This window comes from Hyaena hyaena, unplaced genomic scaffold, assembly GCF_003009895.1.
Source record: "Hyaena hyaena isolate Hyena2069 unplaced genomic scaffold, ASM300989v1 scaffold_95, whole genome shotgun sequence".
NCBI lineage: Eukaryota > Metazoa > Chordata > Mammalia > Carnivora > Hyaenidae > Hyaena > Hyaena hyaena.
In genome coordinates, this window is record NW_024080727.1 from 3,437,982 (window position 1) to 3,453,155 (window position 15,174).

General features: G+C 42.3%; 1 protein-coding gene across 1 annotated transcript in view; it reads left to right on the forward strand.

Moving 5' to 3' along the window:
- Nucleotides 1-15,174, forward strand: part of LOC120233700 (protein FAM169B-like) — a 91,680-nt gene that overhangs the window by 50,415 nt on the left and 26,091 nt on the right. Inside the window, exons 4-5 of the mRNA XM_039235079.1 lie at nt 689-774; nt 7,340-7,517. Of these exons, the coding sequence (XP_039091010.1) occupies nt 689-774; nt 7,340-7,517 (264 nt within the window). The remainder of the gene's footprint in view (nt 1-688; nt 775-7,339; nt 7,518-15,174) is intronic.

Here is a 15,174-nt window from a genome sequence, read left to right on the forward strand (position 1 = left end):
GTGGCTCAGTCAGTTAAGCGTCTGACTTTGGCTCAGGTCATGATCTCACGGTTCGTGGGTTGGGAGCCCCGTGTCGGGCTCTGTGCTGACAGCTTGGAGCCTGGAGCCTGCTTCGGATTCTGCATCTCCTTCTCTCTCTGGTCCTCCCCTGCTCACGCTCTCTCTTTCTCCAAAATAAAAAAACATTAAAAAATTAAAAAAAAAATAAATAAATAAAAAGAAAAGAAGGGAAAAAAATCATGGAAACGAAGCCAGGGCCAAACCCGGTGCCGAGGGCGACGGGAAGATGGTGTGTTTGATGCCCTTCGATAATGTTGGACTTGACTAAATGGGGAGTTCTGAGTTGTAGCCCATAACTGCACTTTGAAAACAGAAATGTTAGTCTTGGCCATGGAATTTGTCAGTGGTGGTGTGTAGCGTGTTTCGCCCAGTAGCACAGGGACACGCACGTCTCGGTATGGACCTGGCTCTGGGCCATCTGCGAAGACCTCTGTGAAGTCCCTTTCAGGTGAGAGTGGTCACTCTATCCTGGTCCGAACTCTCCGAGAATATGGTTCTAGAAATACCACCTGCTTTACTAGCACATCCTCTTCCTTTGGGCCTCTGAGGTGACTGCATGCTGTTGAAACCTCTCTGGTGGCCTGGTGACTGCGCGCACTTCATCATTTTCTCTTGGCTTTCTCTCCAGTCGTGGCTGTTTACATAAAGGAGTCCTGGTGGGCCACCGAAGACCTTCTGCGAACCTCTGATCCTGCCAGAGAAGGTCTGATGAAGGTGAGGGGCCATAACCTTACCCAGATATTGCAACACAGGGTTTCAAGTCTCTGTGCTTATTATCACGTTAATAACTAAAAACAGTCTGCCTCAGTGGATTAGTCTCCTGGGGCTGAAACATCAGGAATGTACTGTCCCACAGTCCCGAGGCTACAAGCTTGTCCTAGCTGCTGGTGGCCTCAAGTATTCCTTGACTTGCAGACGGTCATCTTCCCTTGGTGTGGGTCTGTCTTGGTCAGGTGCCCTCCTCTTTCTCTATGGACACCAGTCAGATTGGATCAGGTCCATCCGAGTGACCTTGTCTTTTTTTATTTTAACAATTTTTTTTTAATGTTCATTTATCTTTTTTGAGAGAGAGACAGAGAGTGAGCAGGGGAGGGGCAGAGAGAGAGAGGGAGACACAGAATCCGAAGGAGATCCAGGCTCTGAGCTGTTAGAAAAGACCCCAATGCAGGGCTTGAACCTACTAACCATGGAGATCGTGACGTGAGCCAAAGTCGGATGCTTAACCGACTGAGCCACACATCAGATTGGATCAGGGCCCATCCCTAATGGCCTCATCTTAACTTGCTCATCTACAGAGACTCTGTTTCCAAGAAAGTCACATTCACAAGTTAGGATGGCAACATCTTTTTAATCTTGAATACCCTGCCAGTAAAGAAGAGTAAAAAATGGCTCTGTGTAACAGACATCTGGCTATTGGCAAATCTCTCTTACCTTCCTGAGTGGCCCCTCATGTCTTAATCCACATCATCTATCTAGCGTGTAGGAAAGTTCTGCTTCTAGCATCCAAGTACTGTCTATTGCTACTTACTGTGAATCAGACATTGTGTTAGGTGCTGGCCTGTGTGTTATCTCAGACTCTGCGGGGATTATCTACATTTATTTATTTAAAAAAATTTTTTTAATGTTTTATTTATTTCTAGGAGAGAGAGAGACAGCGTGAGCAGGGGAGGGTGAGAGAGAGAGGGAGACACAGATTTGGAAATAGCTGAGCTGGCTGTCAGCACAGAGCCCGACGTGGGGCCCGAACCCACGAACTGTGAGATCATGACCTAAGCGAAAGTCGGATGCTTAACCGACTAAACCACCCAGGCGCCCCGGGATTATCTACTTTTAGAATTTTTTTTTTTTAATGTTTATTTATTATTGAGAGACCGAGACAGAGCGCAAGCATGGGAGGGGCAGAGAGAGAGAGGGAGACACAGAATCAGAAGCGGGGTCCAGACTCTGAGCTATCAGCAAAGAGCCCGATGCGGGGCTTGAACCCACAGACCATGAGATCCTGACCTGAGTGGAAGTTGGACACTTAACGGACTGAGCCACCCAGGTGCCCCTCTATTTTTAGAATCTTAAAGGATTTTGTTTTGCAGTTGAAGACATTGAGGCTGAGCCATGCAGCTAGTAAATGATTTAACTGGACATAAACTCCAGTCTCTTTGACATCAGGCCTGGAAGTCTTTGACGGGCCATGGTGTTTTTAGAGTGGTTATAAAGCCAAAACCCAGGATGTCAGGGGTGAGGGCAGGTGCCCAGCAGCTCCTTGGAGTCCCTGTGGCATTCTCTCCACTGAAGTTTGCCTGGGGCAGAAGCTGAGGAAAAAGGTAGGAACTAGTGAAGAATTTAGACTATTTGTCTCACGTCTGCCTGTTTTCATTTGATTGGCATAGTTATCTTAAAAAAATTTTTTTAATGTTTATTTATTTTTGAGACATTGAGAGACAGAGCATGAGCAGGGGAGGGGCAGAGAGAGAGGGAGACACAGAATCAGAAGTAGGCTCTGAGCTCTCAGCACAGAGCCCGATGTGGGGCTCGAACCCACAAACTGTGAGATCATGACCTGAGCTGAAGTCAGATGCCCAACCGACTGAGCCACCCAGGCGCCCCTGGCATAGTCATCTTAATTCCATAGGTGCTTCTTGGCAGTCTTGAAGTGGGGGATCTGTCCATAGTCGTCTGGACTTCCACATGATCTCCTTCTTTGGGTCCTATAAATACTAAATGAAATATCAGTATTCTTTCAGGTTGGGTTTAGAAAATGAACAGATAAATGTGTACTATAAATTACACTCTTTCAAAGTGTATAATTGAGTGATTTTCAGAATTTGCACAGAGTTGGACACCAGTCACCGTTATTTGATTCTGGATTGTTTTTGTCACCCCAAAAGGAAACCCCTTACCCATCAGCAGTCACCCCTCATTTCCCTCTTTCCCCAGCACCTGGCAATGGATATGCTTTTCGCCTCTATGGATTTGTCCATTCTGGACATTTCGCCTCCATAGAATCAGAGAGTAGGTAGTCAGTCTTTCATGTCTGGCTGCTCTCACAGAGCATAGAGTCTTCAAGGTTCATCCACACTGTAGCGTGTGTCAGAACTCCGTTCCTTTTTATGGCTGAATAGTATCCCATTGCATGGATAGACCACATTTGTTCATCCATTTATCTGTTGGTAGACATTTGAGTTGTTTCAACTTTTTCGGCCATTATGAATAATGCCGCTATGAACATCTGGGTGCAAGATTTTGTGAGGACATAGATTTCCAGTTCTCTTGGGTATGTACCTGGGAATGGAATTGCTGGTAAGCTGGACCACTTTACATTCCCACTAGCAACGTCTGAGGGTGTCCATTTTTCCATGTCACCCTCCCTCTCCACACTTGTTACTGTTTTTTTTTTGTTTGTTTGTTTTTTAATGTTATCCATCCTACCGGATGTGAGGTGGTATCTCATTGTGGTCTTGATCTGTAGTCTCTGATGGCTAAAGACATTAAACATTTTTTCATGTACTTGTTGCCCATTCATATATCCTCTGTGGGAAAATGTCTATTGAAATCCTTGGCCCCCTTTTTAATTGGGTTGGTTGACTTTTTACTGTTGAGTTGTAAACATTTTTTCGTATGTTCTGGGTGCAAGTCCTTATTGCATACATGGCTGATACGATTTGCAAATATTGTTTCCCAGCCTGTGAGTTGTCTTTTTCATGGCTGTCCCCCCCCACCCCTACCCCGCAGCTTTACTGAGATACATCTGACATAAATGTTGTGTAAAGTTTGAGGTCTACAACCTGTTGATCAGATACACTTACATATTGCAACATGATTGTCACAGTGGTGTTAGCTGCCACCTGCATTCCATTACATAATTGCCATTTTTTTGTGATGAGAACACTTAAGATCTACTCTCTTAGCAACTTAAATATAACACAGTATTATTAACCGTATATATTATCATGCCATATATTAGATTCCCGGAACTTATTCATCATATAATTGGAAGTTTGTACCTTCTGACCGATATCTCTTTTCTTCCACCTGTAGCCCCTGGTCACCGCCATTTTATTCTCTGTTCCTATGAGTTCAGCTTTTTAAGATTCCACATGCATGTGAGATCATGCAAGTTTGTCTTCGTCAGACTTATGTCACTTAGCATGATGCCCTCTGGTTACATCCATATTGTAGTACACAGCAGGGTTTTTCAGGTCTGGTTTGAATTCACTCAAAAGATAGTGTTTTGAAAAGCATCCCCCCCCCAAAAAAAAAAACCTGGCAAATGTAACGATGGCTTGAGATTCAGCAGATGAGTGTGGGGTGCCCAGTGGGGTGGCCTGGTATGCCTATTTGTGTTTCTATTCTGGTCCCTTTCCACAGGTGGGCCGGTGGTATTTAGTGGCGGGCTGTTCTGAATGCCAAGGAGGAGTCTGATTTGCTCTTTAAGCCATATTTCCCCCCAGAATAAGAGTGATCACTTCTTCCATGTGTCAATTTTTCTGTGTTTAGATGAGGAAAACCCCAGATTTTCTGACAATGTGGCCTATGTTGTGAACAGAAAGAAACTTGGATGTTACTTGCACTTCATGACCCACGTGGTGAAGATCTAGCTGTCCCAGCTGTCTTTGGAGAGATAGTTTCCCTTTCCATTTCTAAATCTTTGGGTCTTGACATTTATTTATTTATTTTTCTCTTAATTGCATTTTATTTCTTAGCCAGCTCTTCTTCACAAATTACCAAAAAAAAAAAAAAAAAAAAAGGTTGATGTTCTTTCTGTTAACATAATTAGTGGTCCTAATTGAGGGATTAGAACTGGATCTCAGTTTTGTGTTTTCAGAAATGTTTCAAAGTCAGAATCACATGTCACACATTTTTTCCCCACCTGTAATGAAATTGGACAAATTAAGTGCATTTTCTCTTTCTCCTTTTTTTTCCTGCCAGATTTTGATTGGATATTTCCCTTCTGCCAGATGCAGTCTGCTTTTCTCTTCTGGCTCTTCTCTGAACCTTTTGGCTTTGGAAGTTGAAAAATACAACCTCCCACATCACCCCACTCAGGTTTTGTGACCAGCGAAGTTATTTCTTAAAGGCTGAACTTTGTTTGGCCTGCTACTGTCTGAGATACAAAATTGGGGTGGCTTTTCAGAGTTAAGCTGGTGTGGGTTTCACAAAGCATTTTCTCATTTAAGATTTGGCTCCAGATGAAGGCGAACTATTTTGCATTCTGGACCAATTAATAAGTTTATTGGCACTGAACGTGTACCATTTGCTAGGGTGCTGCAAGCTGCCTTGTTTTTATTATCAGAGCATTTGAAAACAAGTGTTTTCCTCCCTCATCCTCCCCCCCCCGCCAAAGCAAGTGTTTTAAGGACCACTTAGGCAACCTTCTCTCTTGACCCCTGGAGGAAACTGAGGCTCAAAGAGATTGGGTGTTGTTAAAGATCTCCCAGCAAATCTAGGCTGTAAAGCCAGTATCATAGATGATGATAAAAATTTAGGGTTAATTATTCAATATAAAACTAAGCATAGATATTTATATGAAACTTTCCTAAAGTCTTAGTTCTTTTTTTTTTTTTTTTTTTAATGTTTATCTATGTTGAGAGAGGGAGATAGAGAGCGAGTGGGAGAGGGGTGGAGAGAGAGGGAGGCTGGGAATCCCAAGCAGGCTCTGTAGCTGTCAGTGAGAGCCAGACTTGGGACTTGAACTCCTGAAAACCTGAGATCATGACCTGAGCTGAAATCAGGAGTTGGGTGCTTAACTGAGCCACCTAGGTGTGCCCCCGCCAAGTCTTAGCTCTAATGGATGAAGTTGCAGAAGGGAACCATGAGCCAAGCTGCAGCAGGTGCACTGGCCTGGGACTCTGAAGCCCGGGCCTGTTGTTTTGAGCCTGCCTGCCTCTGACGGGGCCCTTGCTCCACTGTCATAAGTCCTCTTTGGAATGAGGCAGGGAAATCAATACATGTAATCACTTACCCTCTTTGAGTTTCAATTTCCTTCCCTATAAATCAGGACCTCCCTGGCATGTGGGGAGAATGGGATGGTAGCTTGTGGGTGGAAGTGTGGAAGTCATAGCCCAGTTACTGGCATTGCTGATCTCATGGTGATGCATAGGATGGGGTAACAAACACCCACACATGTAGGCTGTCACATAGCAGTGCTGTCTGTTCATCGAGAGTTGATTGAGTTCATCTCAAGTGCTTTCTTGTGGTTGCCTGGAGGACCGCATTCAGAAGGACTCTGTGACCAGATCCCGGCTCAGCCACACAGATGGGGATTGATTGGCTATGTCTGCTGTGGGTATAGGAGCGGGACGCCTCTGTTTATGCCACATATTTGCCACCTGTGGGCTATACAAATGCAGAAGATTTTTTTTTTAATTTTTAATGTTTTATTTATTTCTGAGAGAGAGAGAGAGAGAGAGAGAGACAGTGTGAGCAGGGGAGGGTCAGAGAAAGGGAAACACAGAATCAGAAGCAGGCTCCAGGCTCTGAGCCAGCTGTCAGCACAGAGCCTGACGTGGGGCCTGAACCCATGAACCGCGAGATGGTGACCCGAGCCGGTCGGACGCTTAACTGACTGAGCCACCCAGGTGCCCCCAAATGCAAAAGATTTTAACAGACAGAGGAGCATGAAGTCATTTGGACTTTTTGTGAGCCTGACCTTGACCACATACAATTTCCTCACTTGGGACATTGCGGTAGGCAAGAAATGGTTTCATGTTATAGCCTTAGAGCAAGATGAGCCTTGGCTCCCAGTCATTCTCTGAGATTGGGTCTCTAGTGTGTACTCCAAATCTATCACATCACAGCCGTTGAAAATTATCTGCTTTTGGTGTAGCCATTGATCTCCCCCAATTCTTTATCCTCTTTCTGAGGGTCAGAATTCTGGGGCGGTTATTAAAAATGCAGAGTGGGGTGATTTCTGGACATGTCCAATGGAGCTGCTGAAATGGCTTGCCTGCCGCCACTGGAGGTGACTTCTTGTTTTGTTGACCTGCAATGGGTTGTTCTCTCTACTCACTCACATTCCACGTCTGTGGCCCTGGGGACCCAGGAGGGCCCTCTGGCACCGCCCCTCGCTCCTAGAGGCCGATGGGTGTGAAAAGTCAAGGATGGGAAAACCTCTGTGAGAAATTATGATTCACAGTTTGGCTCCTGAGCCCGGAAGGAATCCCGTAATGATGGCGCACACACCTGGCCCCAACACGCGGGTTGATTCCAAGCGCAAAATTTATCGCATGTGATTTTCTTCTCTCACTTGCTTGTTCTTCCTTTTTCTACCTCCCCCCCACCAAAGGTTCGGTCATTTGGGGAAAGGATTGTGCTTTTCATTCTAAACGTCGTTATTTTTGGAAGATTGGAGAGAAATTTGGATGCTGGTGATATGTTTTTTTTGCCTCACTCTGTCAAGGAGCAAGCAAAAATTCTGTGGCGGGATGGAGCGGCGGTTGCGTTTTACACAACCAAAAGGAAAGGTAAGGGACACATGGCCTTCTGGGTGAGGGAGCCTCTCTAGATGTCTGCCTGCTGCGGAGGACTCCCTCAGCACAAGTGTTGCTTGGAGAGAATCTTCTGGCACAAGAAGTGTTCCTAATTCAGCTGTCCTGTAAATAAACCCAAGGTATGGGTTTCATTTTCTCATTTCTCATTCTATTGGCAATTAGGGTGCAAAGCGTGTTCTTTTGATTCTCAGGCAGTGCCATGTCCCTCATAAAATGCTTATTGCTGTTAATGGTGTAAAATGACTTTGCAAGCACAACGCTCTTCATTTCTTTTTCTTTAATATTACCAATGAGCTGTCAGGAAAAATACCATTGCTAATAGCTGACATGTGGTGAAAAAAACACACAGGATGCCAAGATTTATAGACATTACCTCAGAAGAGGGGGAGGTCGGCCGTGATAATAAGGTTCGGGTAAAATACTGGGACTTATTTTTAGGGGTTGTGACAAGAAGTGTGATGCTAACACCATTTTGCCTCCGGGATTGCTCTCTTCTTTAAAGTTGCCTTCTTTAGTAGTTTCTTGAATTTTTAAAGGCTGTCAACATCTCTAATCCAAATGGTCTCAGCTTTCTCCTTTAGTTCTTAGTGTTCTAAATCTTAGCAAAAATAAAGTTTCCCAGGGAAACACAATAGGATGCTGTTCTCTTGAGCTAAGTGTTTTCTCAGGGGATGGAAAGGCTGATTGTTGGTCTTCGGCTATGTGCATACTGTGTGTTGGATCCACCTGTCCAGGATGGAGTAAATCTGCATTTTTCCCTCCCCCCCACCCCAGTTCAGTGTGGGAAGACCAGTTTCTCATGCCAACAACTCCTTTAGTTAATTATTTGTCAAGGTCAGTCTTTCAACTCCTTTGATCACCATAGCCATTTACTCTTGGATTTCAGTGCATCATTTCGCTTTTTCAAGTGGCTGCGTTCTTTAGTCGTTTATCTTCGATAGACCAAGGGATCCGGAGAAGCATTAAAATGGAAGGGGAACCTTTTGTAATTCCTCTTTCATTTTCTAACACATGGCTGGTCTTAAATCTGTCGCAAACTCATCTGTGCTGTAGATGTCCTACTCATAGTAAAAATGGTTAATGGACCCTATCTTGATGTGTGAGAATCACAGCAATGGGGTGAAAGGAGTGTGAACTTGTCTCTCCAGCTCCTTCCGTTGCAGCTGGTGGCAGCGATTAACCAGGATGTGAGGATGAAGTACAGGTTGGTTGTGGCTGCCTCATTCTTCCCGGGGCTGACCCAGACCTCAGACTGAAGGGAGGACCTTCAGATGTCATGATCAGTCCAGGGGCTTGGATTTCTGCTTCCTCTTCATTTTTGATGCATTCCATGAATTTGGTGGAAAGTTCTCTGAAGCTGCCTACTGGGTCATGTTGTTTTCATCCATGAGCTGATTTTTTTTTTTTTTAAGTGGCAAGACTTTTAGTTACTCTACAGTTTATTTCATTTGAGAAGTACCACACCAGTATAAAATCAAATAAGGAAAATATAGACTTCGGGTATACATTGCCAATTAAAGCTTTTTATTTTGTATGTTAATCAGCAGAAAAGCTTCATTTCTTTTAAGGACAAACAATGAAACCGTGTCCAAGTCCTTAACTTACAGATGCAAACCAAGGTAGCCATTTAAAGCGTTAGCTATTGAGGTACAATATGTACACGGTGGGGGGGAGGGGACAATGCTTCACCATTTGCAGCTTATATCCAGTGTTGCTCAATGGACAGCTGAGCTCTGCTAGTGCCTGTGTGTCTTTGAGGGTAAGAGCACATCTTCAGAACCAAAGGAGAACAGCTGTGTACGGAAGCGTTTTAGACCACATGGGGGCGGGGGGGACAGGCTTCACGCTGAAGGGAAGAGGGGGGGAAAACAGCTATGTCCCTCCCCTAGGGCAGGAGGCTACCTTGCAGAGTGCCGCAGCAGAAAAGTGCACCTCCCCTTGCTCACGCTCAGTGAATTCTCTACAGACCTTGGCGGCATCCTGCAGCAATGGGTCCTCTGAACTGGTGCCGTGGCTTACCAGAAAAGGCATTCGTCCATCAAGTTCATAGAGATGGCCACCCGCCATGAAAATTCACTTCGTCATCTCCCCGACATTGGCCTTCCTGGGCCACGGCATCATGGGCTGCCTGAATGGCCTCATTCTTCTCAAACAGTTTGCTCTGTCTTCAGGAACAGCTTCTCTGTTTCAGAAAGAAACTGTTTCAGGACTGACCCATTCTCAAATTCCAGTTTGTCATGGTTATCGGCCATTGCGTGTATAAGTCCCATGGAACCTAGGGGTCCCGATGGTCTGCTTCATGAAGTACAGCTTAAAATTTTTTTTAACTGCCCTTTGCTCAATTAGCTTATTTTTAGAGAGACAGAATAAAACTATTTCTGTTAGAATAATTATATACATGTTGCCCCCAGCAAAGTGCGAGAGTTGCAGCCATTCCACATCCTTGCCAAGAGTTGGTATTGTCAGTGTTCTTAATTTTAGCTATTCTACAAGGTGGGAAGTAGTATTTAATTTTGGTTTTAATTTATGTTTCCCTAATCATGAACAGTATTGATTATGTTTTCATGTGCTTTGTTGATGATCACATCTTTTCTTTAAGTGCCTGTTAATTATTTTAGCCCGTTTTTTAAAAATTAGGCTGTTTGCTTACTATTGAGCTTCATGGTTTCTTCATATGTTATAGATGTCAGTTCTTTATTAGATATGTATCGGAAAACATTTTTATTTTGGCACAGCAGTATTTTTTTTTTAAATATTTTTATTTATTTCCAGGAGAGAGAGAGACAGCATGAGCAGGGGAGGGTCAGAGAGAGAGGGAGTCACAGACTGAAACAGGCTCCAGGCTCTGAGCTGGCAGTCAGCACAGAGCCCGACGTGGGGCTCGAACCCACGAACCGCGAGATCATGACCTAAGCGAAAGTCGGACGCTTAACCAACTAAGCCACCCAGGCACCCCAGCAGTATTTTTTTAAAGAGCAAACATGTTAAATTTTGATGAAGTCTGTTTTATCACATTACCACTTTTCATTATTATTCAGTTCAAAATATTTTCTAGTTTACTTTGTGATTTTTATGAGTCATTTTAAAGTGAGCTTTTAATTTCCAGATATTTGAGGGCTATTCCAGATATTTTATTTATTTATTGGTTTCCAATTGAATTCTGTTGCAGTTAGAGAATGTAGTCTGTTACATTTTAATATTCTAAAAAAACTATTGAGAGTTGTTTAATGGCCCAGTATATGGTTTATATTGGTAGATATTCCCTGTGGATTTGAAGGAATGTGTGTATTCTGCAGGTATTGGTTTAGTAGTCTGGAAATATCAATTGGATTAAGGTGATTGATAATATCATTCAGATTTTCTGCATTCTTACTGATATTTTTATCTAGTTCTTAGTTTGTTCAAGGCTTTATGATTATGAATTCATCTTTCTCATCTTTCTCATTTTAGTTCTGTCATTTTACTTTATGTGTTTTGAAGGTTTGTTATCAGTCACATCTATATTTATAATTGTTCTACCCACCTGATGTATTGACCATTTTATCATTATGAAGTCCCCAGTTGTCTTTGGTAATATTTCTTGTTATAAAGTCTATTTTGTTTGATGTTAATATATAGCTACTTCATTTTTCTTATGCTTGCTGTTGCCTGGAATATATTCTTTGTAGTTTTTGTTTTATGTTTAGTCTATGTCTTTATTATTTGAAGCATATATTTTATTGACAGCATACAATTGGCTCTTTGATTTTAAATCTAGTCTTAAAAATGTCTGTCTTTTAGGGAACTTGGGTGGCTCAGTAGTTAAGCCTTGATTTTGGCTCAAGTCATGATCCTGGGTCATGGGATGGAGCCTCACATATGGCTCCATGCTTAGCATGGAGATTCTCTCTCCTTCTCTTACTCGCCCTCCTCTGCTCATGTGTGCAAGTGCTTCCTCTCTCTCTCAACTAAGAAAAATAAAGTCTTTGGTGTGCCTGGGTGGCTCAGTCAGTTGAGCGTCTGGCTTTTGCTTAGGTCATAATCTCGCGTTTTGTGGGTGTGAGCCACGCATCGGGCTCTGTGCTGACTGCCAGCTCGGAGCCTGGAGCCTGTTTCGGAGTCTGTGTCTCCCTCTCTCTCTGACCCTCCCCTGCTCACGCTGTCTCTCTCTCTCTCCTAGAAATAAATAAAAAATATTTAAAAAAAGAAAAAGAAAAAGTGTTTGCTTTGATTGAGGTATTAGTCAATTTACATTTAATTACTGGTATGGTTGTGAGGCCTTCTCTTTTGCACTTTGTTTTGTGTCTTCTGGTTTTTTGTTCCTCTGTCCCTCCTTTATGTCTTCTTTTATAGCATTTCATTTTAATTTCTCTATTGGCATTCTAGTTCTATATTTTTGCATTTTTAACTTTTTAGATGTTGCCCCAGGATTACATATATGTCTTAAACTTTCCCAATTTACTTGAAGTTAGTATTGAATTCCTTCAGGTAAAATATAGAAATCTTGCAGCAGTGTATTTTTGTTTACCCCTCATTTTACTTACATAGTATATTGTTATCTATCAGATCTGTTTATGTTATAAACCTATTAATGTTGATTTATAGTTTTTAATTTAGTAGTTATATCTTTTAGAGATTAAAAAATGAAAGAAAAATATAGTTACAATAGTTATATTCTTACCTTTAAAAAATGTTTTTTACGGGCACCCTCCTACACTGTTGGTGGGAATGTAAACTGGTGCAGCCCCTCTTGGAAACAGTGTGGAGGTTCCTCAAAAAATTAACAATAGAGCTCCCCTATGACCCAGCAGTGGCATTGCTAGGAATTTACCCAAGGGATACAGGAGTGTTGATGCATAGGGGCACATGTACCCCAATGTTCATAGCAGCCCTCTCAACAATAGCCAAAACATGAAAAGAGCCTAAGTGTCCATCAACAGACGAATGGATCAAGAAGATGTGGTTCATCTATACAATGGAATACTACATGGCACTGAGAAAGAATGAAATCTGGCCATATGTAGCAACATGGATGGGACTTGAGGGTGTTCTGCTGAGTGAAATAAGTCAGGCAGAGAAGGACAGATACCATATGTTTGCATGTATAGGTGGATTAGGAGGAACTTAACGGAGGACCATGGGGGAGAAGAAGGAGAAAATAGTGGGGGAGAGGGAGGGAGGCAAACCATGAGAGTCTCTTGAATGTTGAGAACAAACTGAGGGCTGATGGGGGTCAGGGAGAGGGGAAGGGGGGTGATGGGCATGGGGGAGGGCACTTGTGGGGAGATGAGCACTGGGTATTATATGGAAACCAACTTGAGAATAAACTATTTAAGGAAAAAAATAAAAAATAAAAAAATGTTTTAAAATATAGGTCCCAGTTGCTATCCAGTGTCATTTTTACCTTCAGGCTAAGTACTTCCTTTAGAATTTGTTGTAGTGTAGTTCTGCAGGCAACATAAAAACAGTTTTTGTTTACTGAACAAACATTGTCATATCTGAAGGATAGTTTAACTAGATACAGAATTATTAGTGATAGCTCTCTTTTTTCCTTCAGTGCTTTTAATATGTTTTTCCAGTCTGTTCTGCCTTTCATAGTTTTTGGCGAGAAGTCAGCCAATTATTCATTTTATTCTCTCATATATAACACGTAGTTTTTCTCTGACTGCTTTTTTTGTAGTTTGACTGTGGTATGTCTAGGAATGATTTTATTTTTGTTTATCTTTTGGGGGTTTGTTGAGTTCCTTGAATCTTTAAATTAATGTTTTCTACTGTATTTTGGAAGTTTTGAGCCATTATTTCTTCAATTTTTTTAGATTGCTTTTATTCTTCTTTCCCTGTGATTCTAGTTGTATGCATGTGAGGTGTTTCATAATGTCTTAAGTTATGTCTTGGAGGTTTTGTTCATTTTTCTTCAAACATTTTTCTCTCTTTGTTGGGTAATTTCTACTGGTATATATATTTTTTTAAAAAAAATTTTTAATGTTTTATTTATTTCTAGGAGAAAGAGAGAGACAGCGTGAGCAGGGGAGGGTCAGAGAGAGAGGGAGACACAGAATATTTTTGAAATAGGCTCCAGGCTCTGAGCTGGCTGTCAGCACAGAGCCCTACGCGGGGCTCAAACCCACGAATCGTGAGATCATGACCTGACAAAAGTCAGACGCCCAACCGACTAAGCCACCCAGGCGCCCCTCTACTGGTATGTATTTAAGTTCATCTGCCATCTCCAATCTGTTGTTGAGCCGTTGAAAATTTTTCGTTATACTTTTTAGCTCTAGAATTTATATTATTTTGTAGTTGCCATTTCTCTGTTGAGATTTTCTATATATTTCCCTTTAATTTTTGATTTATTTTATTTTAATTCTTGGACTATATTTGCAAAGCTGTTTTGAGGGCTTTGCAAACTCCAAAATCTAGTTCTATTTTAAGTTGAAAAAATAATAAAGTCAGTTATATTGACTGTCTTTTTTTTTTTTTTTTAATCCTGAGTGTGGGTCACACTTTACTGTTTTCTTCATGTCGAATAATTTTTGGTTGAAAATTAGATGTTGCAGCTACGGTGTACCAACTCTAATTTTGTGTGTGTTTCCTGAGGATTTTTAGATTTTAGACCTAGTAGTCATTCAACTTGCCTGGATTCAAACAATAGACTTTGCTCCTTTGTAATATGCAGCTGCTAACATCTGTTTGTGTGACTTCCTGTGGCTGTTTCTTTAGCATAGCCTTGTAGAGTTCTTCCCTGTGGCTGCGGATTGGTAGTCAAAGATTTGGATTCAGCTTACCTCTCCTGAGGGTTTTTTGTTGTTGTTGTTTGGTGCTGCTTTTTGTTTGTTTGTTTTGTTTTGTTTTGTTTTGTTTTGTTTTGCTCCTGCTGGTTTGGGGCTTTGTACTTTCACTGTTGAAGCCTGTTTGGCTCCAGCTCTCTGTCACTCGATCTGATCTGCCTCTGTTGAGGAATGTCTATGGTTGAGAAAAGCATCAAACTCACAGATCTTATCCCATGTAGTTCCATTTATTTTAATGAAAGGGGATAACTTTCTCATCTTTGACTTTTTTCTTATTGGGTTCCCTGGGGGCTCCTTCACTCATGTGTACGTTAGCTGCAAGCCAGGGATTTGGGCAATTGTTCAGAATTTGAGTCTATCTCATTCTGTCATTCTTGTGCTGCTAGGACTTTCCCTTTAAATTCCCAGCTGCTCTCCCAGTTCTGAATCGTATCTCTGATGCTTTAGCTGGTAACACTTCAGCTTTTCCCACCAGTGTTTTCTGTAGCATTGGAGGTTGAGTTATATCTCATGACCAATAGGCTGCAGACTCATAGGTCTTCCCTATTCCAGTCACAATTTCCTGAAATGAAAATTTCCTCTGGCCCCTATGTGCTTTTGGGTGCCCTCTGGTGTCTTTCAATGATTTCTTAAATCTATTTCTTAAACAGTTATTACATGTGGGGATTTGCACAACTGTTACACCCAGATCGCAGTTTCCTCACCGACCAGAGACCACCAGGGAGACCGAGTCACGCATGCAAAGGCAAAGGGCTTTATTACGGGCTTAAGCTCGGGCTCACAGACTTCACCAGTGTATGGGTCCGTGCTGAGAGCCTCGAACAAAGGCAGAGTAGGGTTTTTATGGGGTTTGAGACGGGGGAGTT